Source organism: Salmo trutta, chromosome 28 (genome assembly GCF_901001165.1).
Source record: "Salmo trutta chromosome 28, fSalTru1.1, whole genome shotgun sequence".
Classification (NCBI taxonomy): Eukaryota; Metazoa; Chordata; class Actinopteri; order Salmoniformes; family Salmonidae; genus Salmo; species Salmo trutta.
Genome location: NC_042984.1, coordinates 37,510,544 through 37,535,231, shown reverse-complemented (window position 1 = coordinate 37,535,231; position 24,688 = coordinate 37,510,544). Strand labels below are relative to the sequence as shown.

General features: G+C 43.9%; 1 protein-coding gene across 1 annotated transcript in view; it reads left to right on the top strand.

Annotated features, from left to right (window-relative positions):
• LOC115166163 (cadherin-4) overlaps nucleotides 1-24,688 on the top strand; it is a 363,183-nt gene that overhangs the window by 293,156 nt on the left and 45,339 nt on the right. The window contains exons 6-7 of the mRNA XM_029719906.1: nucleotides 21,101-21,256; nucleotides 24,217-24,361. Coding sequence (XP_029575766.1) covers nucleotides 21,101-21,256; nucleotides 24,217-24,361 — 301 coding nt within the window. The remainder of the gene's footprint in view (nucleotides 1-21,100; nucleotides 21,257-24,216; nucleotides 24,362-24,688) is intronic.

The following is a 24,688-nucleotide window of genomic DNA, read 5'->3' as shown; positions in this document are numbered from 1 at the left end:
TGACAACAAGCTCAGTCCGATGATGCTGTGACACACCGCCCCAGACCATGACGGACCCTCCACCTCCAAATCGATCCCGCTCCAGAGTACAGGCCTCGGTGTAACTCTCATTCCTTCGATGATAAACGCAGAATCCGACCATCACCCCTGGTGAGACAAAACCGCGACTCGTCAGTGAAGAGCACTTTTTGCCAGTCCTGTCTAGTCCAGCGACAGTGGGTTTGTGCCCATAGGCGACGTTGTTGCCGGTGATGTCTGATGAGGACCTGCCTTACAACATGCTTACAAGCCCTCAGTCCAGCCTCTCTCAGTCTTTTGCGGACAGTCTGAGTACTGATGGAGGGATTGTGCGTTCCTGGTTACACGTGGTCTGTCACTGCGAGGACGATCAGCTGTCCGTCCTGTCTCCCTGTAGAACTGTCTTAGGTATCTCACAGTACGGACATTGCAATTTATTGCCCTGGCCACATCTGCCGTCCTCATGCCTCCTTGCAGCATGCCTAAGGCACGTTCACGCAGATGAGCAGGGACACTGGGCATCCTTCTTTTGGTGTTTTTCATAGTCAGTAGAAAGGCCTCTTTCGTGTCCTAAGTTTTCATAACTGTGACCTTAACTGCCTACCGTCTGTAAGCTGTTAGTGTCTTAACGACCGTTCCACAGGTGCATGTGTTCATTCATTGTTTATGGTTCATTGAACGGGCATGGGAAACGGTGTTTAAACCCTTTACAATGAAGATCTGTGAAGTTATTTGGATTTTTACGAATGATCTTTGATCGTTTCTTTTGCTAGGTTTACGTGCGGTGAAAACACTACAGCTCCATGAACACTTCTCAGCATCCTGAGACTTCTATCTTGCTCCTCAGATAAACAGTTTAATAGCAGATTTTTAAAAAACAGCTAGGTTTTTACACCCAAGTCCCTTAACTTGGTAGCTTCCTCATTGCCTCTGACTTATAGAAACATCCTCACAGATCGTCACGTTATTGCCCATGTTTTTATTGTGTTTTCATTCCCACTGGAAAATAACATTTCCTCCAACATACTATAAAGGGTTTTAATATCCCACGTTGTTCATAAACTCCAACCTAGAGAGAGAGAGAGAGAGAGAGAGAGAGATCTTTACAGTTTTCTCCACAGCTCTTGATAATATAATACCAGGGTTCCTAGAGGACTTCTCTTAGATATGGTTCAGTGGGGCCATACAGTAAAGTACATGTTACAGTACATGTCTTCCCTGTGGCTCAGTTGGTAGAGCATGGTGTTTGCAACGCCAGCATGGTGTGTGCCACGCCAGGGTTGTGTGTTCGATTCCCACAGGGGGCCAGTACAAAAACAAAAAAAATAATAAAAAATGCATGAAATTAAATGTATGCATTCACTACTGTAAGTCGCTCTGGATAAGAGTGTCTGCTAAATGACTAAAATGTTAATGTAATGTTAGGTTTTGATCCATATGCAGTTGAGAATGACATGCTATTAGTTGCCAGTCAAACTGGCTGGGTCCTGGTTTGACCATAAGGTTTTCATCTGCTTTGCCCACTGGTTTAGTGGAACAGGCTAGGTAATACCAGACACACAGTGGCTACCCCACATTGGCACGGGCACATTTCTTTGATGATGTCTGGTTCATTTCAATCAGGAAGAGGAGTGTCAGGATATAACAGCCTCCTACCTACACTCATCATCATCTGAGTCCAATCCGAACCACACACGCACGCGCACACACACACCAACACACACACACATACCTCTCTCCCCCTCAATCTACAGTGTGGTTTATTTGTCAAACTGACAGCTGGACTCCCAGGCTGAGATAGTTGGCCAAACAGACTCCCTCCCTGGGTTAGTCTGAGCCAGAACATCCTGAGAAACACAGACAGACTGGCTGAGGCGCTGTGGTTGGACTCTCTGTGTGTGTGTGTGTGTGTGTGTGTGTGTGTGTGTGTGTGTGTGTGTGTGTGTGTGTGTGTGTGTGTGTGTGTGTGTGTGTGTGTGTGTGTGTGTGTGTGTGTGTGTGTGTGTGTGTGTGTGTGTGTGTGTGTGTGCGTGCATGCTCTTGTGTATTTATGTGTGTGCGCTCCCACCATACGACACCACAGGTCCAGCCTCTCACCAGCTTGCTTGGCATGGACAGGCCTTGGCTGGAAGAGGTTTGTTTTGTCAGACATCCAGTTCGACATCAAACATGAATGCCCCCTCCTCCTCTGCTCTCCCCTCGTCTTTTCCTCTCCTCCCACTATACGTCCATCCCTCCATCCTCAGCCGGCTGCTCCTTAGACATCTGTTTACCAGGTGAGATTCCAAAGGTGTTTCCTCCTGTGGGCTGGAAAGAGAGCCTCCTGCTGTCCTTATAGCCATCTGTGTCTGTCTGTGGGAAAAAGAGGAAGAGCAACAGGCTGAATTATAAAGGAAAGGATTATACATGTAGGAAATTATACCAGATGAATTAGATGTGGGAGAGGACTGAGGAATATTTGATTTAATTGTGTGAGAGGGTATGTCTGTGAGATACATTGATTATATTTGTGTATCCGTAGAGTATCGTATAGACATGGCCCCTTCCCTTTTTCCACATTTTGTTACGTTACAGCCTCATTCTAAAATTGATTAAATCGTTTCCCCCCCCCCCTCATCCTACACACAATACCCCATAATGACAAAGCAGAAACAGATTTGTAGAATTTTTTGCACATTTATTCAAAATAAAAAAGGGGAAAAACACATCTAAATAAGTATTCAGACTCTTTACTAAGTACTTTGTTGAAGCACCTTTAGCAGCAGTGATTATAGTCTCTAGTCTTCTTGTGTATTTTTATTTTACCTTTATTTAACTAGGCAAGTCATTTAAGAACAAATTCTTATTTTCAATGACAGCCTAGGAACAGTGGGTTAACTGCCTTGTTCAGGGGCAGAATGACAGATTTTTACTTTGTCAGCAGCTCGGGGATTCGATCTTGCAACCTTTCGATTACTAGTCCAACGCTCTAACCACTAGGCTACCTGCCGCCCCGCCCATTATTCTCTGCAGATCCTCTCAAGCTCTGTCAGGTTGGATGGTGAGCATTGGTCCTATTTTCAGTTCTCTCCAGAGATATTTGATCGGGTTCAAGTCCGGGCTCTGGCTGGGCCACTCATGGATATTCAAAGATTTGTCCTGAAGTCACTCCCACATTGTCTTGGCTGTGTGCTTTGGGTCATTGTCCTGTTGGAATGTTGAACCTTCGCGCAGTCTGAAGTCCTGTGCGCTCTGGAGCAAGTTTTTATCAAGGATCTCTCTGTACTTTGCTCCGTTCCTCTTTGCTTCAATCCTGACTAGTCTCTAAGTCCCTGCAGCTGAAAAACATCCCCACAACATGATGCTGCCACTACCATGCCTTTTTTTTCTCTCGCTAATTTATTACAAGTAAAAAACAGATATCTTATTTACATAATTATTCAGACCCTTTGCTATGAGACTCGAAATTAAGCTCAGGTGCATCCTGTTTCCATTGATCATCCTTGAGATGTTTCTACAATTTGATTGGAGTCCACCTGTGGTAAATTCAATTGATTGAACGTAAATTGGAAAGGAACACATCTGAGGATCTGCAGAGAAGAATGGGAGTAACTCCCCAAATACAAGTGTGCCAAGCTTGTAGCGTCATACCCAAGAATACTCAAGTCTGTAATTGCTGCCAAAGGTGCTTCAACAAAGTACTGAGTGCAGGGTCTGAATACTTATGTAAATGTGATATTTCAGTTTTCTAAAAAACAGTTTTTGGCTTTGTTATTATGGAGTATTGTGTGTAGATTGATGAGGGGAAAAAACGATTTTATTAGAATAAGGCAGTAACTCAACAAAATGTGAAAACAGTCAAGGGGTGTGAATACTTTCTGAATGCACTGTATGTTGGCCTTCCCCTCTATAATCACTTCTCTAGCCAGGTTAGTGTCTCCACAAGCTCCAATCAAGGCACAGTATACCCCTGGCTACATTTCTATTGTTCAGTGGCCAGCCAGTTAAGGCACACTGTAGGATTCTGCTGATGCAGTGTCTTCACCCCTCCCACTTCCTTTTCCCCTCTCACTCGTTCTGTCCCCATTTTCTCTCTACTCTGCATTCCTCCTCCTCACTGCGGCCTGATGGACTCCGAGTATGAGTGGAGGGAGGGAGTGGATGAAGAAAGAGGAGGGAGAGAAGAGTGGATGGAGTGGGGGAATGGGTGGGGGGGGCTAAATGGTGAGGAAAGTGCAGTAGCCACACATTCACCCCTCTGTCTATCTCCGCCCTGAAAGAGTCAGCTTGTGAAAAGCCTCTAGGAGCAGCTAAGAAACTCATTCATGCATCCATCCCTCTCTGATTTCACAATTCAATCAATCCTATATAATCAACGAGACAGAAAGAGAGGGAAAGAGAGAGAAATAGAGAAAGAAACATTGCTTTCTCCGCCATTATAATGGCTGCGTTCTCTCCATTCTTCCCTCCCAGAGCAGAGGAGAGAGAATGAGGAGAGTCAGACCATTGTTACCTACAGGGAGAATAGGCTTCCTAATTTACCATAAGCCTCTACTATTCAGTACCAGGCTCCTTTAACCACTGTGTCCCGCTAAGGCAATAATTGGAAAAGTCATTCCCTGCTTAACACCCATTAATTAGTTCCTTTCACTAATAGAGAGAAGGGTATTGTATTGCTCTCGCCCTCCTCACCCAGAGCCCACACACAGGCCACATATTAGTCTATATCACACACATGCTTGTGTGTGTGTGTGTGTGTGTGCGCGTGTGTGTGGTTATAACTGTTTGTTTATCTGCGGGAACTAGCAACATGCCATTGCCACTCTCTCGCCTCTCTGGTTGCAGTGACCTGATGGATCTCTTTACATTTTATTTCACCTTTATTTAACCAGTTAGGCCTGTTGAGAACAAGTTCTCATTTACAAATGCGACCTGGCCAAGATCAAGCAAAGCAGTGCGACAAAAACAACAACACAGAGTTACACATAAACAAATGTACAGTCAATAACACAATAGAAACAAAATCTATGTACAGTGTGCGCAAATGTAGAAGATAAGGGAGGTAAGGCAATAAAGAGGCCATAGAGGTGAAATAATTACAATTTTGCATTAACACTGGAGTGATAGATGTGCAGATGATGATGTGCAAGTAGAGATACTGGGGTGCAAAAGACCAAGAAGATAAATAACAATATGGGGATGAGGTAGTTGGGTGTGCTATTTACAGATTGGCTGTGTACAGGTACAGTGATCGGAAAGCTGCTCTGACAGCTGATGCTTAAAGGAAGATATAAGAGAGAGGAAGATATAAGTCTCCAGCTTCAGTGATTTTTGCAATTCGTTCCAGTCATTGGCAGCAGAGTACTGGAAGGAAAGGCGGCCAAAGGAGGTGTTGGCTTTGGGGATAATCAATAAAATATACCTGCTGGAGCGCGTGCTACGGGTGGGTGTTGCTATGGTGACCAGCGAGCTGAGATAAGGCAGTGCTTTACCTAGCAAAAACGAATAGATGATCTGGAGCAAGTGGGTTTGGCAACGAATATGTAGCGATGGCCAGCCAACGAGAGCATACAGGTCACAGTGGTGGGTAGTGTATGGGGCTTTGGTAACAAAATGGATGGCACTGTGATAGACTACATCCAGTTTGCTGAGTAGAGTGTTGGAGGCTATTTTGTAAATGACATCGCCGAAGTCAAGGATCGGTAGGATAGTCAGTTTTACGAGGGTATGTTTGGCAGCGAAGGAGGCTTTGTTGCGAAATAGGAAGCCGACTCTAGATTTAATTTTGGATTGGAGATGCTTAATGTGAGTCTGGAAGGAGAATTTACAGTCTAACCACACACCTAGGTATTTGTCGTTGTCCACATATTCTAAGTCAGAACCGTCCAGAGTAGTGATGCTAGTCGTGCGGGCGGGTGCGGGCAGCAATTGGTTGAAGTGCATGCATTTAGATTTACTAGCATTTAAAAGCAGTTGGAGGCCACGGAAGGAGTGTTGTATGGCGTTGAAGCTCGTTTGGAGGTTTGTTAACACAGTGTCCAAAGAAGGGCCAAATGACACAGTATGGTGTCGTCTGCGTAGAGGTGATTCAGAGAATCACCAGCAGCAAGAGCGACATCATTGATTAATACAGAGAAAAGAGTCGGCCTGAGAATTGAACCCTGTGGCACCCCCATTGAGACTGCCAGAGGTCCGGACAACAGGCCCTCCGATTTGACACACTGAACTTTATCTGAAAAGTAGTTGATGAACCAGGCGAGGCAGTCATTTGACAAACCAAGGCTATTGAATCTGCCGGCAGTGATTTGACAGAGTCGAAAGCCTTGGCAAGGTTGATGACGACAGCGGCACAGTGCTGTCTTTTATCGATGACGGTTATGATACCTTGAGCGTGGCTGAGGTGCACCCATGACCAGCTCGGTGGGATTTGAAATGGTTTGTTAACTTGGCTTTCGATTTTAGAAAGGCAGGGCAGGATGGATATAGGTCTATAACAGTTTGGGTCTAGAGTGTCTCCCCCTTTGAAGAGGGGGTGACCGCGGCAGCTTTCCAATCTTTGGGGATCTCAGACGATACGAAAGATAGGTTGAACAGGCTAGTAATAGGGGTTGCAACAATTTCGGTGGATAATTTTAGAAAGAGAGGGTCCAGATTATCTAGCCCAGCTGATTTGTAGGGATCCAGATTTTGCAGCTCTTTCAGAACATCAGCTGACTGGATTTCGGTGAAGGAGAAGTGGGGGGGGGGGGGGGGGGGGGGGGGCTTGGGCAAGTTGCTGCAGGGGGTGCAGAGCTGTTGGCCCGGGTAGGGGTAGCCAGGTGGAAAGCATGGCCAGCCGTATTAAAATGCTTATTGAAATGATCGATTATCGTAGATTTATCAGTGGTGACTGTGTTTCCTAGCCTCAGTGCAGTGGGCAGCTGGGAGGAGGTGCTCTTATTCTCCATGGACTTTACAGTGTCCCAAAAATGATAATATCTGTAACTCCACCTGCTTGTTGGGCTTTACTCTGTTTCTGCTGCTTTAGTGTAGAGATAGGTAGATACCTAGCAGTTTCTTGTGAGCGTGTGTGTGCGTGCGCACACATGTGCATATGTGTTTTTGGCGTGCTGCAGATCCTGATTCTTTGTGGTTTAATGTCAGTCCCTTTGAACCCCAGGCAGACCACAGTCCCTAATTGTCACAGTTATGACAGGCCAGATAATGTGTATGTGTACATCAGGACTAACTGTAGGTTGTAGTACCAAGGCAACTGCATCTCCACTTCTTCTTTCCTGAATACTGTCTTTCTCCTTGTTCTTGGGAGACCCTAAAACATCACAAAGCACTGAGAAAGAGAAAGAAATTACATAGACATGAGAGTGTCATTTCATAATAGCGCCGCTTTTTAAGACTGTCCAAAGGATTACTCCCCCCCCCCCAAAAAAAAAATGTTTTGCATGTCGATACAAGTTTAAATATAATTTGACAAATATTTACTTGTCCTCATATAAAAGTAGGAAATTGAACTTTTTCTTTTGAAAATATCTATCCTTTCTTACAGTATTTACCCACACAAAAAGGGGTCTTTTATAGAAAATCCTTTAAATAGTTTGAGGTTTTTACAGATTATATACAAAGCTGTAAACTAATTCTAAGTCCAAATAAGTTTTCCTTTTTCATTTGTCATTTAATCCACTTTTTTGTTCCATAGATGGCTTTTTGGGTTGTGAGGATTGCAAAGAAGGCAATATTATTGTATTGTGTATTTTTTTTTATTGTAGTGTGTGTTTTTGTGTGTGGTTTTATGTGTGTGTGCATGCGCGCAAGCGTGTGAGTACGTTCATGCTCATTCACCCACATTTCAAACCTCAACTCAAACAATAACACACGGCCAATGTTGGAACCACTCCCTGGCCAATGCCGGCTGTAGATGGCAATGTTGTTCTTGGGGCGTTGCAGGCGACTCTGGCAATATATTGTGTGTTCTGTATTACCAGGCAATAGTGGTAGTGGAATATGTCTGGATCAAATGCACCAGTCATGTTATGACTTGTCTGTAGCACTGTTTAGTTAGTAGGACTCTGACATTTAGTGAATGTTGGACAGATCTTGTCCAATGGGAGAGGGTTTAGCTGGGGTCATGACCCCAGGTGCCAGTGTGATCTCCAGTGGTTCAGACAGCAGTATACATCACAACCTCCCTCTCTAAAACAGAACACACGTCTCATTGATATGCAGTGAAGTTTGACTTCTCCCAGTCTCCAACTGGCTTTTCATTTCCCCTTTACTTTCTGGTGTGTGTCGTTGTGTGCTTGTGTGTACTTGTCCATGCGTATGTTCCCATAGGGCGGCACACAATTGGCCCAGCGTCGTCCGGATTAGGGTTTGGCTGGGGTAGGCCGTCATTGTCAATAAGAATTTGTTTTTATCTGACTTGCCTAGTTAATAAAAAAGTGTGTGTGTGCTCGCGTCTGCAATTGTTGAGGGGAGATACATATCGTGTACAGTAACTACCGTAATTTCCGGACTATAAGCCACTACTTTTTTCCCAGGCTTTGAACCTCGCGGCTTAAACAATGACGCGGCTAATATATGGATTTTTCCCGCTTTAAATTTTTTTTTTTTTTTTTTTTAACCATTCTGTGACGTGCTCAGTTTTTTGGCGGCATGAAGCTTTCATTAGACCAATGAAATTGCCGAACGGGTTAAGGTCAAACAACTTTTTTGTTTACTGTTTAGATTAAATCGAGCGCTCTCAAACTTCCCATCATTCTGATTACGGTAGTCATTTTGTCACCCTGATTCCTGGGGGCACAACAAAGTATTTGCAGCCACTCGACATCAGTGTAAATCGTGCATTTAAGGTGGCGCTCCGTGTTCAGTGGGAGGCTTGGATGACAAGTGGGAGAAATCCTTCACTAAAACGGGCCGCATGCGAAGAGCAACTTATGGTCAAGTCTGCCAGTGGGTCCTGACAGCGTGGAGCATTGTCAAAAAATCCACTATCATCAACGGGTTTCGAAAGGCTGGACTGCTGCCTGTTGAAGAGGGCTCAGCGGGGGATTTGCCTCCGGATGAAAGTGACGAGAGCGACAATGAAAACGATCCAATATCGGATGGAGCAATTCTGAGGTTATTCAACTCCGACACCGAAGGAGATGGTTTCAGTGCACAGGAGAAGGAAGATAGTGACCAATGACTTTCTTGGTAGGCTACTGTTTACTGCTAATTATTTTTTTGTTTGTTACAAGCCGTGCTTCGTTAAAGCCTATTTATTTTTGTTACAAGCCGTGTTTCGTTAAAGTCTATTTATTTTTGTTACAAGCCGTGTTTTGTTAAAGCCTGTGTAAAGTTTATTTGTTTCAATGTACGGGTAGGCACCTGCGGCTTATAGACATGTGCGGCTTATTTATGTTCAAAATAATATTTTTTTTTTAATTCAGTGTGTGCGGCTTATATTCAGGTGCGCTTAATAGTCCGGAAATTACGGTACCTACTACAGTACGTACAGTGCCTTCTGAAAGTATATCCTTTGACTTATTCCACATGTTGTTTTGTTACAGCCTAAATTCAAAATGGATTAAGTATATGTTTTTTCTACACACAATACCCCATAGTGGCAAAGTAAAAATATGTTTTTAGACATTTTTGTGATAGGAGTGCATTCAAAGCACAGGATGTTTAATTGTTTGCAAATGTATCAAAAATAAAAACAGAAATACCATATTTACATAAATATTCAGACCCTATGCTATGAGACTTTGAGCTCAGGTGCATCCTGTTTCCATTGATCATCCTTGAGATGTTTCTTCAACTTGATTGGAGTCCACCTGTGGTAAATTGAATTGAGGTCCCACAGTTGACAGTGCATGTCAGAGCAAAAACCATGAGGTCATGAGGTCGAAGGAATTGTCCGTAGAGCTCCAGGACAGGTCCCCAAGAACACAGTGGCCTCCATCATTCTTAATTGGAAGAAGTTTGTCACCATCAAGACTCTTCCTAGAGCTGGCCGCCCGGCCAAACTGAGCAATTGGGGGAGAAGGGCCTTGGTCAGGGAGGTGACCAAGAACCCGATGGTCACTCTGACAGAGCTCTAGAGTTCCTCTGTGGAGAAGGGAGAACCTTCCAGAAGGACATCCATCTTTGCAGCACTCCACCAATCAGGCCTTTATGGTAGAGTGGCCAGACTGAAGCCACTCCTCAGTAAAAGGCACATGACAGCCCGCTTGGAGTTTGCCAAAAGGCACCTATAGACTCTCCGACCATGAGAAACAAGATTCTCTGGTCTGATGAAACAAAGATTTAACTCTTTGGCCTGATTGCCAAGCGTCACATCTGGAGGAAACCTGACACCATCTCTACAATAAAGCATGGTGGTGGCAGCATCATGTTGTGGGGATGTTTTTCAGCAGCAGGAACTTGGAAACTAGTCAGGATCGAGGCAAAGAGGAACGAAGCAAAGTACAGAGAGATCCTTGATAAAAACTTGCTCCAGAGCGCTCAGGACCTCAGACTGCAGCGAAGGTTCAACCTTCCAACAGGACAACGACCCTAAGCAGACAGCCAAGACAACGCAGGAGTGACTTCGGGACAAATCTTTGAATGTCCTTGAGTGGCCCAGCCAGAGCCCGGACTTGAACTCGATCAAACATCTCTGGAGAGAACTGAAAATCGCAGCAATGCTCACCATCCAACCTTACAGAGCTTGAGAGGATCTGCAGAGATGAATGGGAGAAACTCCCCAAATACAGTTGTGCCAAGCTTGTAGCATTATACCCTAGAAGACTTGAGGCTATGATCGCTGCTGCCATATGTGCTTCAACAAATATCAGTTTCTGCTTTGTCATTATGGGGTATTGGGGTATTTCTGCTTTGTCATTATGGGGTATTGTGTATTTGATGAGGGGAAAAAACAGTTGAATCCATTTTAGAAAAAGGCTGTAACCTAACAAAATGTGGGAAAAAGTCAAGTAGTCCGAATACTTTCCAAAGGCACTGTTTATTTGCCCTGACAAAATGTGGAAAAAAGTCAAGGGGTGTGTGAACTTTCTTAAAAGCGCTATATGTTTACGTCTCTCTCCTTCTCTCTCAATCTGCCATGGTGAGTATTGTGTGGGCTGAGCTACGCTAAGAAGGGCTCTACTGGGTACAAACGCACACAGTGCTACAATCCTGTGCTCTGAATGCACTCCTATCACATGAAACAGAGACGTCCGGTGCTCCGTGAGCTTTAGTTTCGAACAACAGCGCTAAACCCTGCAGGAGCTAGCTAGCCAACGCTAAACCCCCAGGGCGAATTCTCCTCAGGAGTCCAAGCTGTCATCTCCTCTAGCACTAGCTCAGCCCATAAAACCTCTTAGATGTTAAGTGATTCTTGGAACGGTTCCGAACGATATTTCTGTGTACAGCAAGCTCTTTGAACGGCACAACATCAATTGCCTTACACTCCCTAAAACCGCTAGTTGTCCCGATTCGTATGTCGCTATTGCAAGCGCAGTTTCACCGACACATGAAATCGATTATTTGCATGTCAAGCATCGTGTCACATTTGAAAAAGTGGTCTTTTCAGATTGATTTATAGCTGTCAAGAGGAAAAAAGATATAACTAATTTGTAGAATTAAAACAAGACTACTTTCTCTTGGTCACAGACGGACGAAATCACTTTGTGCTTAAAGCTGAAGTTGTAACGTCTTTGAATGGTGACTCAGCGCTGCTCAGAGGACATTTAGTTGAAAAGTCTGTCATCAGTTATATGAAATGGTGACAATATTGTATTGTCACTAAGTATGATCATTTATTTGACATTTATAAGAAAGGTGAAATCTTATAGTAAGTCGTTTATAATTTGATTGAAATGCATTCTAACTATATTAGCAGTAATTTCAAGCCCTATTGCCCCACTTTTGTTGAATAGTAAACATTTATATATGTTTTTTCATATTCTCATAATATTTTTACAATGTACTTGAGCTTGTGCCCTCAAAAAGGTGTACACCTCAGCAAATTATAACATTTTTTTTTACCAGAAAGGTGAGTTCCAGAACTTTCTAAAAACGATGCAGCATTTCCAGTTATTGTTTATGGCCATCTCATGAAAAATAATTACTTTTGGGTATGTCTATTTAGGCGGAAATCTACATTTTGCCCTATCATTAATACACAGACAGGAGAAATACCACACCTGGATTAGATATAGTGTTCATTCATAAGGTCATGGATTCAATGTGTTTCAGTCTTTCTCCATACAAAATATATAAACGATTATTATAAAAAGTAAAGTAGGTCTATTTTAAGTGAGAGCAGGAAAGATGATACAATACTATAATAATTACATTGTTTTATACTGAGCATTAGTAAAACAACGCTGTGCAAATACGATAGAAATGGAAATGTCGCAGGAACATCTAGGAGCTGATTTCCCCCGTCCTCTCTGCACCCAGCAGCAGTACAGAGAGCATCACTCCTCTATCCTATTCCTCCTCTCTATTATTCCTCCTCCTCCCCTTTCCTCTCCCTTGTTTTCCCTGGAGAGCCGGCAGCACGATAGTTTCTCATTTGAATCAGTTTTGCCAGGCAGAGGGGAGCTCAGCTCACTGATAAGATCTCCTTATTACTCAGACAAGTTTTCAGTAATGAGGAGAATTGCTTTGATCCGTCGACAAATAGGTCATTTAACCAGTGTCTGCGTTCTGACGAGAGACGTTATACTGTCTCACACATTCACACACACACACACACACATGCTTGCACTCACGCGCACACACACCCCTTTGTCTCTAACAAGAGGAGAGGGAATGAGACAGAGAGAGAGAGAGAGAGGGGAGGAAAACTGCTCTTGATTATTAGCGCCTTTCAAAATGAGTCCCTTTATCATTCATTACCCAGCGGAGGGCTGTGAGTGTGTAAGCACGTCTCACATGCCCACAGTGACACACACACACTGACACACACACCCACCGTGACACACAAAACTCACACAAAATACAGTGGAATCAAATGACTGTGATGTTTTTGACAGTGCCCCTTACCGTTACACTGATGTTGTGTGAACGTTGTGGGAGGGGAAGGTAATTGGCTGGAATGACCAGGGAGACATGCGTTCAGCTGATTCTCCCCCAAGCAGGAGGACTCGGAAGCGGGTGGGAAATCAAGGGGCGGGAGGAACGGGGAAGAAATGAAGGAGTGCTATCACTTCTAACTGGGAAGGATTTATGCGGCGCTGCCAAAGCCAACGGATTGAAGTAATTACATTTTTTTCATGCATGGTTTCTGTCCCTGAAATGGAGAGAAAGAGCGAGTGAGAGAGAAGGAGAGGCAGGAGAGATACAGTAGTTTAGCCGTGGAGAATTTTGGACTGGAAGCAGCAAATTAAGTCGGTAAGGTTTCCATCCTCCCGCCCCGCCTTAATGCTTCAGCTAAATGAGCATGGAGGGCAGTCGTTAGGAGAGGGAGAGTTCAACCCAGCTGCTAGTTACACCTATGGCCCTTTCTCCTCTGTTTGTTGTTGTTGTTTTGAGGACGGAAAGTCTTTGAAGTACTAGTAGCCAATCCGTAAAAAACAGCTTGTTAATTACCATAGCCGTCAGCTTTCAAGTAATTCACTGCGTTGGAGCATAGGCCTTTGCGCAAGTACGCACGTGTTTGTGTGTGTGTGTGTGTGTGTTTGCTGTATGAAAGTAGTAGTTGCTCCAGAGAGGACTGTGGGTTTGTGTGGGAGACCATATTGTTACAACGTATTGAGAGTGGAGGGAGAGGAGGAGGAGGAGGAGGACGATGATGATCCTGGTGATGATGATGATGACAGGTTGTTATGGTGATGCTCGGATCAGTCTGGATGACAGCTGTCTGACACACTATGTCCTAGTCCTTCCCTGGTTAGTCTCAGGCTATTCTCTCCCTGGGCCAGGATCCTAGTGAGTCAAAAGTACTGTCAAATTGGTTTCCATGAGTGCTGAAAGATGGAGACAACTTTGTCTTTCTCTTTTACGACCACTCGCTGCTCGCTCCTGAAATAGTCACTGATTGGAGGAGAGGTGGTGGGATAGGAGGAGTGTGTGTGCATGTGTGTGTGTATGTGTAAAATAGTAGCACTAGCTCTCTTTCCTCTAATGGAAGGAAGTTGGAGGGCTGGCTAGCACCTTATGCGGGAGCTAAATTGAAAGAACCCTCAAATGAAGCCCAATTACTCTCCACTTCAGCCCAAATCACACTCCGTGCAATTAACTTAATGTACTTAATAGCTCTTCTGCTCTGGTGTGTGTGTGTGTGTGTGTGTGTGTGTGTGCGTGCAAGCGTGTTTGTGTGTTTGCACAGTCATGTGTGTAGTATATCACCAGCTATTCTCTCCGTAGGTTCATCTTTGTTTTTCTCGCAGGTTCATGTTTATTGTCATGAGTCTTGCCCTCGATGCAGAACTGAGCAGTTTCCGCTGGATGGGCCAGCTGCAAAGTCAAAATGAGCTATATCGAAAAAATTAGCTTTTTGGTCTTAATTTAAGGTTAGGGTTAGCAGGGTGGTTAGGGTTAGGTTTAAAATACGATTTTATGACTTTGTGGCTGTGCCAGCTAACCTCTACATGAGTCGTCTCAATAAATGCCAACCTGAGTTTTCTCAGAAACGGTTTATTCTTAACCCATTCAAGTCCTTTTACTATATATGGGGCGGCAGGTAGCCTAGTGGTTGGAGCGTTGGGCCAGTAACCGAAAGGTTGCTGGTACGAATCCCCGAGCTAACAAGGTTAAAATCTGTCGTTCTGCCCCTGAAGAGGCAGTTAACCCACTGTTCCTAGGCCGTCATTGTAAATAAGAATTTGTTCTTAACTGACTTGCCTAGTAAAATAAAATAAATAAAATCTGAGAGAAAGAGTGTGTTGGTTTATTTAAATATTGTTTTTATATGTAGATACTGGTACAGACAATCTATAAAGTACATTCGGGAAGTATTTAGACCGCTTCCCTTTTACCACATTTTGTTAAGTTACAGCCTTATTCCAAAATTGATTAAATAAATGTTTGTCCTCATCAATCTACAGTCAATACACCATAATGGCAAAGCGAAAACAGGTTTTTAGACATTTTTGCAAATGTTTATACTGAAATATTCAGTAGTATTCAGACCTTTTGCTATGAGACCTGAAATTGAGCTCAGGTGCATCCTGTTTCCATTGATCATCCTTGAGATGTTTATACAACTTGATTGGAGTCCACCTGTAGTATATTCAATTGATTGGACATGATTTGGAAAGGCACACACCTTTCTATATAAGGTTAACAATACATGTCAGAGCAAAAACCAAGCCATGAGGTTGAAGTAACTGTCGATAGAGCTCTGAGACAGGATTGTCTCGAGGCACAGATCTGGGGAAGGGTACCAAAACATTGCTGCAGCATTGAAGGTCTCCAAGAACACAGTAGCCTCTAAAATTTTAAAATGGAAAAAGTTTGGAACCACCAAATCTCTTCCCGAGAGCTGGTTGCCCGGCCAAACTGAGCAATCGGGGGAGAAGGGCCTTGGTCAGGGAGGTGACCAAGAACCTTATGGCCACTCTGATAGAGCTCCAGAGTTCCTGTGTGGAGATGGGAGAACCTTCCAGAAGGACAACCATCTCTGCAGCACTCCACCAATCAGGCCTTTATGGTAGAGGGGCCAGATATAACCCACTCCTCAGTAAAAGGCACATGACAGCCCACTTGGAGTTTTCCCAAAAGACACCTAAAGGACTATCAGACCATGAGAAACAAGAGTCTCTGGTCTGATGAAACAAAGATTGAACTCTTTGGCCTGATTGCCAAGCGTCACGTCTGGAGGAAACCTGGCACCATCCCTACAGTGAAGCATGGTGGCTGCAGCATCATGCTGTGGGGATATTTTTCAGCGGCAGAGACTGGGAGACATGTCAGGATCGAGTGAAAGATGAACAGAGCAAAGTACAGAGCGATCCTTGATAAAAACCTGCTCCAGAGCGTTCAGGAGCTCAGATTGAAGCAAATGTTCAATGACCCTAAGCACACAGCCAAGAAAACGTAGGAGTGGTTTCGGGACAAGTCTCTGAATGTCCTTGAGTGGCCCAGCCAGAGCCCAGACTTGAATTCGATCTAACATCTCTGGAGAGACCTGAAAATAGCTGTGCAGCGACGCTCCCCATCCAACCTGACAGAGCTTGAGAGGATCTGCAGAGAAGAATGGGAGAAACTCACCAAATACAGGTGTGTCAAGCTTGAAGCATCATACCCAAGTAGACTCGAGGCTGTAATCGCTGCCACAGGTGCTTCAACAAAGTCCTGAGTAAAGGGTGTGACTACTTTGTAAATGTGATATTTCAGTTTTAAAAAATGTATAAGTTTGCTAAAATTGATGAACAAATCAAAATAGATTTTAGATTTTAGATTCTTCAAAGTAGCCACCCTCTGCCTTGATGACAGCTTTGCACACTCTTGACATTCTCTCAACCAGCTTCACGAGGTAGTGACAGGTGTGCATTGTCAAAAGTTAATTTGTGAAATTTATTTTCTTCTTAATCCGTTTAAGCCAATCAGTTGTGTTGGGACAAGGTAGGAGGTGGTATAAAGAAGATGGCCCTATTTGGTAAAAGACCAAGTCCGTATTATGGCAAGAACAGCTCAAATAAGCAAAGAGAAACAACAGTCCATCATTACTTTAAGACATAAAGGTCAGTCAATGTGGAAATGTAATGAACTTTGAAAGTTTCTTCAAGTGCAGTCGCAAGAACTATCAAGCGATATGATGAAACTGGCTCTCATGAGGACCGCCACAGGAAAGGAAGACCCAGAGTTACCTCTGCTGCAGAGGATAAGTTCATTAGAGTTACCAGCCTCAGAAATTGGCAATTAACTGCACCTCAGACTGCACCTCACGGAGTTCAAGTAACAGACACATCTCAACATCAACTGTTCAGAGGAGACTGCGTGAATCAGGCCTTCATGGTCCAATTGCTGCAAAGAAACCACTACTAAAGGATACCAATAATAAGAAGTGACTAGCTTGGGCCAAGAAACATGAGCAATGGACATTAGACAACTGGAAATCTGTCCTTTGGTCTGATGAGTCCAAATTTGAGTTTTTGGTTCCAACCACGTGTCTTGGTGAGACGCAGAGTAGGTGAACGGATGATATCCGCATGTGTGGTTACCACCGTGAAGCATAGAGGATGATGTGGGGGTACTTTGCTGTTGACACAGTCTATGATTTATTTAGAATTCAAGTCACACTTAACCATTATGGCTATCACAGCATTCTGCAGTGATACGTCATCCCATCTGGTTTGCGCTTAGTCCCACTATCATTTGTTTTTCAACAGGACAATGACCCAAAACACACCTCCAGGCTGTGTAAGGGCTATTTGACCAAGAAGGAGGGAGATGGAGTGATGACCTGGCCTCCACAATTACCCAACTCAACCCAATTGTGATGGTTTGGGATGAGTTGGACTGCAGAGCGAAGGAAAAGCAGCCAACAAGTGCTCAGCATATGTGGAAACTCATTCAAGACTGTTGGAAAAGTATTCCAGGTGACTACCTCGTGAAGCTCGTTAAAAGAATGCAAAGCTGTCATCAAGGCAAAGGGTGGCTACTTTGAAGAATCTAAAATATATTTTGTTTTGATTAACACTTTTTTGGTTACTACATGACTCCATATGTGTTATTTCATAGTTTTGATGTCTTCTCTATTGTTCTACAATGTAGAAAATAGTCAAAATAATAATAAAGAAAAATATACTGTGAGACACCTAAGACAGCGCCACAGGGAGACAGGGCAGACAGCTGATCGTCTTCACAGTGGCAGACCACGTGTAACAACACCTGGATCGGTACATCCGAACATCACACCTGCGGGACAGGTACAGGATGGCAACAACAACTTCCCGAGTTACACCTTGAACACACAATCCCCCCATCAGTGCTCAGACTGTCCGCAATAGGCTGAGAAAGGCTGGACTGAGGGCTTGTAGGCCTGTTGTAAGGCAGGTCCTCACCAGACATCACCAGCAACAACGTCGCCTATGGGCACAAACCCACTGTCGCTGGACCAGACAGGACTGGCAAAAAGTGCTCTTCACTGACGAGTCACGATTTTTTGTCTCACCACGTGTGATGGTCAGATTCGCGTTTATCGTCGAAGGAATGAGCGTTACACCGAGGCCTGTACTCTGGAGCGGGATCGATTTGGAGGTGGAGGGTCCGTATTGGTCTGGGGCGGTGTGTCACAGCATCATCGGACTGAGTTTGTTGTCATTGCAGGCAATCTCAATGCTGTGCGTTACAGGGAAGACATCCTCCTCCCTCATGTGGTACCCTTCCTGCAGGCTCATCCTGACATGACCCTCCAGCATGACAATGCCACCAGCCATACTGCTCGTTCTGTGCGTGATTTCCTGCAAGACAGGAATGTCAGTGTTCTGCCATGGCCAGCGAAGAGCCCAGATCTCAATTCCATTGAGCACGTTGGATCGGAGGGTGAGGGCTTGAGCCATTCCCTTGATAAATGTCCGGGAACTTGCAGGTACCTTGGTGGAAGAGTGGGGTAACAACTCACAGCAAGAACTGGTAAATCTGGTGCAGTCAATGAGGAGGAGATGCACTGCAGTACTTAATGCAGCTGGTGGCCACACTGTTACTTTTGATTTTGACCCCCAATTTGTTCAGGGACACATTATTCCATTCCTGTTAGTCACATGTCTGTGGAACTTGTTCAGTTTATGTCTCAGTTGTTGAATCTTGTTATGTTCATACATATTTGTTGTCAACAAATATGTTAAGTTTGCTTAAAATAAATGCAGTTGACAGTGAGAGGACGTTTCTTTTTTTGCTGAGTTTATATATATGGTTCGGACAATCTATATACCAAAAATTATTAAGATCTGATCATTTGAACATGTATTCACATGAAATGTGTAAAAAAAACTTAATCCCATGTGTCCAAAGACTAATTATATATCAGTAAGCTAAAAGAACAATTGTATTAAAGGAAAATATACATTTCCATTATGAACATGAATGGGTTCATTTTTATTTTTTTAACCTGGCAAGTCAGTTAAGAACACATTCTTATTTACAATGACGGCCTTCCCCAGCCAAACCCGGATGACGCTGGGCCAATTGTGCACCGCCCTATGGGAATCCCATTCACGGCCAGATGTGATGCAGCCTGGATTCAAACCAGGGACTACAGTGACTCCTCTTGCACTGAGATGCAGTGCCTTAGACCGCTGCGCCACTCGGGAGCCCAATTGCTTTGCTGCACACTCTACACAACAGCACCTACAGACAGTGAGCTCACTGAGACTCTTACCAAGCAGTTACAGTCAGTGTCAGAATGGGTCATTAACAATAAACTGGTATTAAATACATCTAAAACCAAAAGCACTGCCGCCAAACCCAGATTCGTCCGTCGGACTGCCAGATGAACGCCAGAGAATGCATTTCCACTGCTCCAAAGTCCAATGGCGGCGACCTTTACACCACTCCAGCCGACGCTTGGCATTGCGCATGGTGATCTTAGGCTTGTGTGCGGCTGCTAGGCCATGGAAACCCATTTCATGAAGCTCCTGACGAACAGTTCTTGTGCTGACATTGCTTCCAGAGGCAGTTTGGAACTCGGTAGTGAGTGTTGCAACCACGTGCTTCAGCACTCGGCGGTCAAGTTCCGTGAGATTGTGTGGCCTACTACTTCAGTGCTGAGCCGTTGTTACTCCTAGACGTTTCCACTTCACAATAACAGCACTTACAGTTGACCAGGGCAGCTCTAGCAAGGCAGAAATTTGATGAGCAGACTTGTTGGAGAGGAGGCATCCTATGACAGTGTCATGTTGAAAGTCACTCAGCTCTTCAGTAAGGCCATTCTACTGCCAATGTTTGTCTATGAAATAGCCAAATGAAATAGCCAAATCCACTAATTTGAAGGACTGTCCAAATACTTTTGTGTATATATAGTGTACGTACCCCACCAGACACACCACTATGGGTTTCTTCACTGTTCCCAAAACAAAAAAATATTGAATAAGTCGCTCAGTTATGTATAGAGCCATGTCATCGTGGAATGCTCTGCCATCAGTGGTTACTCAGGTAAAAAGCAAGTTTAGCTTTAAGAAACATATTGTATCACAGCTCCTCTCCTCTTCTAAAGGTCTAATTTAACTGTATATAATAGTATGATTATGTATATATGAATAGTGTGTAAATAGTATTTTTCTTGGTGTCTTTCCAATATATAACTCTTATTTTTCATATCTATTTTTTTAAATGTAATTTGTATTATTTATTTTTATTGAATGTCCTTTGTCATGTATTCGTATGTTTTATGTGAACCACAGGAAGAGTAGCTGCTGCATGTGCAGTAGCTAATGGGGATCCTAATAAACTAAACTAAACTTCCTTAATAACAGTGTTTACGAGAAGAGTTTGACATTTTCATTTTCTTATTTGTCTTTTTCTGCTCACGTTGTGACAGCGTTCTAAGTACAGTCCCTGTAAGAGCTGTTTATTAAAACTCCAGCTGTCAAGCAGAAGAAAAATGCACTTTGCAAATGTACGTTGATTTCTTTTTCTATCCACTGAAAGAAAGAGAAATATTGAATTTCCAGTCTGAAGTACTCCAGTTGTGCCAAAGAGAATGCGTTCTGCACCATTCCGTAGCACTAATGAAATTCACAGCTATAGCTGGGAGTGCTGTGAGTTATGATGGATGTGTTTGTTTGTGTTTGTGTATGTGTGCGTGTGCGAGCGTGCCTGTATGTGCTTGTGTGTCTTTTTGATTGAATATACAATATCTGATGATTGTCCCCTGGCTCTGGCCCACGGTATCATTGGTCTCCCAGCCTCTACAGTATATGATGATCTAGTCCTGGAATAAACACTTAACCAGTCACACCAGTGGATGCAGTGGCATGGAGTAGATTATGGTGCACCATCAATGTGTGGTACTTTTCTATGCGGCATCACCATCTAACACATATTTCATAACCCACTGTCAAGGCAATGTTATTTCTCCAATCTCCCATATCGCTCAATGATTGAATGTGCTTCGAAAGATGAAACCGATTTCAGACACAGTAGTAGACCACAGAGTTAAAACTGACATGGCGTTAACTGTGTCTTGTCGCAGATCCGTTCGGACCAGGACCGTAACATCTCCATCCGGTACAGCATCACGGGGGTGGGAGCGGACCAGCCACCCAATGAGGTGTTCAGTATCGACCCTGTGGCCGGGAAGATGTTCGTCACCAAACCCCTGGACCGAGAGAGGAGATCATCTTACCATGTGAGTCACACACGCGTATTTACGCACGCACACGCACCTGTGTAATGGGTTAGTGACAGGCTGGCAGGTTGTCCAGATGGAGTGTTGATTGAGAGAGTGAAGGCTGAGGCTAGCTACAGCTACAGACCATGAGAATGACTCTACCAGAATTGGTCACCCACTCATTCATGCTTCGCTCTACAATTGCGTGTCTCTCTCTCTCTCTTTTTCCTTGCCCCTCACATCTCTCCATCCTGTCTGCCACGCATTTGTTGGACTCAGTGAGCTCGGAGGTCCAGCTTTCCAGGAGGATGCAGGATCGATGGGGTTGATTTGTTAGGAAAGGCCAAGGCTTGATGACGCCTGCTTGACTTTAAGCTCAGTCCCAGGCTGGATGGAGGTGAATAGCATCCTCTAACTGTACATCAGTTGGGTGAGGTGAGGGGGCAGAAAGACAGGTTGAGGAAGAGATGAAGATGTCAGAGCTGGACCTGTGTCTCTGTCAGACACCGTTAAAGAACCGAATGTAGCCACACAGTCAGCAACTATACGTTATCCTTTATGTACGTAAAACTAACTGAACATGAGCTATATTTTGTGGTAAAAGTTCTCTTTCATTATCTTACAACTGTAATATCCTTGAAGATGACTAATACTTCCTCAAAGCGACTTTGTCGGCAGCTTTTTCATTCAACATTGGTTTTTAATGTGTGTTTCTGATTTCATAACACGGATTAAACAAAGACACAAAAAAAGTTTGAAGACCGAAACTTTCTTGTCTTCAAAATAAGCATGCTCCGATTCATAGCAGGCCAGGGCATCCAATCAGATAAAAAAAAAAAAATACTTCAAAAAAAGGAAGAAGTCAGTGTTCTGGGTCTTGTGTTATCTCCATCGGATGCTTGGCCTGTGCCAAGTGCTGGGCGCCACGGTGCGTGGCGTGGTGTGTGTTGTTTCCTCCCTCGTACCCGGTCCCTTTCAAGATGATAACTTTCATTCGGACCCAGAATTACATCTTGGCTTCTTTAAACACGGCTGGTAATCTCTTACTGGCGGTGTTATTGAATGAGGGCGTGGGGGCCGCATGCCGCAGCGCAGGGGGAGAGATAAGGGCTTGCGGGCTCCCAGGCTGCAGTGTAGCAGAGTGCCAGTGCAGTGCTCGGATATTGGGTGAAGGGCCAGATCAGACGATGCAGAGGAAAAAGTTAAGTCAAATTAACCTTTAGGAGACTTGGCTGATGCAATTTTTGTGAGATGCAGAGAGGAGAGAAGAGGGGAGTGGAGGGCGGGAGAGAGATTGGAGAGGATGTTCACCTGTTTTAGAGGAGGGAAGTGGATGGAGCTTCCTCCTAATTCTATTTCCCGTCACAAGGCCACAACCCTGCGGTCGAGGCATCGCTATGGCCATCTTATCAGAAGCATCGAAAAGGTGGAGGACCTGCGGCTCCAACTTTGATATTCCTCTCCTCCCGACTTGTTTTTTTCTCTTCTTCTTGAGAATCAGATGGATCTTACTATGTCTGCTCCAGGATCCTGTTGATAGTCATCTGAAACATTCTAACAGGCTACATATTTGGCATCCTTAGCCTGTAGCAGTGAGATGTTAGTCCAGGGGTCCCCTATATCATTCCTAAACCTTCACTATTTCACGCAGTCTAAAGGGATATTGTTGAATAAATCCTCTTTGTTGATTTAAAACATGCTAGTAAGGTCAAATTGTCACGTCCTGACCAGTTAAAGGGGTCATTTGTCATTGTTGTATGGTCAGGGCGTGGCAGGGGGTGTTGTTTTTGTGTGTTTTGGGGTTGGTTTATTTAGAGGGGATTTGTTCTAGTTTTCATTTTCTATGTTCATTTTCTATGTGTGGCCGAGTATGGATTCCAATCAGAGGCAGGTGTCTTTCGTTGTCTCTGATTGGAAGCCATACTTAGGCAGCCTGTTTTTTCCTGTGGGTTGTGGGTGGTTGTTTTCTGTTTAGTGTATGTTCACCTGACGGAACTGTTGTCGGCCGTTTCGTGTTGTTTCGTTCTAGTGTCTTCATAATAAAAGTGAATATGAGCACTATACACGCTGCGCCTTGGTCCCCTTTATACGACCCGCGTTACACAAATAGCAGTATGTACAGTAACTCCCTGATTTTATAGAGAGATCTGAAAATATGTTTCGTTTTATTTTTCAAATTGAGTCTGTTAGTTTGGCTCGCTCCCTGGGTGCAGTAAAAACAGAGCGTAGATGTTTATTGAATCTTAACAGATACTCTATAACTGAGTTATGTTACCAGCATTTTTCTCCTGCAGTGTTCTTTATCAAAACATTTTGCTTTCAGATATCTGGACATGCTTTCCAGCCTGTATTGATTTGGGTATTAATTCCATGTCCAAACTTTGTTTGAAATCCTAGAGTTGGCTGCTGCTATTGATCTACGACAGGACACAGCTGAGCCTGGCAGCGGTTCACATCAAATCGCTGTGTTTGTGATGTTGGCTAGAGGTTAAGAGATTTTGTGATTCCCCTTTAAAAAAAAAACAACAACCACAGAATGTTGGACTGAGATCCAAGAAAACCAGGAGAAGAAGGATACAAAGAAATAATATTTTTATGGGAAGTCAGCTTTTTATAAAAAAGGTTGTTGTGTTTGTTACTTTGAAGATACCAGTTCTGAGGATTCGGTGTTGGAGAAAAGAATGGACAAAATTGTAGGGTGTGACATTTCTCTCCCAGAACTTTACATTTAAATGAAATGTAATCATAGTTGTTGTTTTTCTGGTATACATTATTGGTGCTGGGTGCCCATTGGTCTGCACAGTTGATGTATGCAATGCAACATTGTTTATTTCTGTCTGTTCCTGTTGTTTTTCAGAAATATGCCTTAATGCAGTGTATAGTACTGGTTGCCACACTGCATATCAAGCATATCGAGTTTGTTAATGATAACTTAACTGACCCTCTCTCTCTCTGTCTGTCTCTGTCTCTCCCCCCAGCTTCGTGCCCATGCAGTGAACATGAATGGTGAGCGGGTGGAGAGCCCCATAGACCTGTACATCTATGTCATAGACATGAACGACAACCGGCCTGAATTCAAGAACCAGGTCTACAACGGCTCTGTGGATGAGGGCTCCAAACCAGGTAAACACAGGAAGGAAGGGAGGGAGGGATAAAACCACCTCTTTCTCACAAACATGGACGGAAGAAAGTTACTATATAAATCACACTGCAGAGAATAGTGAGTTTTACAACAGTCTTTGTACATTCCTTTGCGTGAGAAAAATCGAGCCCAAAGAGGATACCATTCGGGGCTTTTATGTTTATTTTTTTTTAATAGATTTATTCTGCTTCACATTCCACTTGATATAGACCAGGGGCATTTATTCAGATGGAGGGCTTCTGTCCTGCAGTGTGTTCATTTAGCCAGCTCTAGTGCTGGGCTGCATGGCCATAAAGCTGTGGATTTTA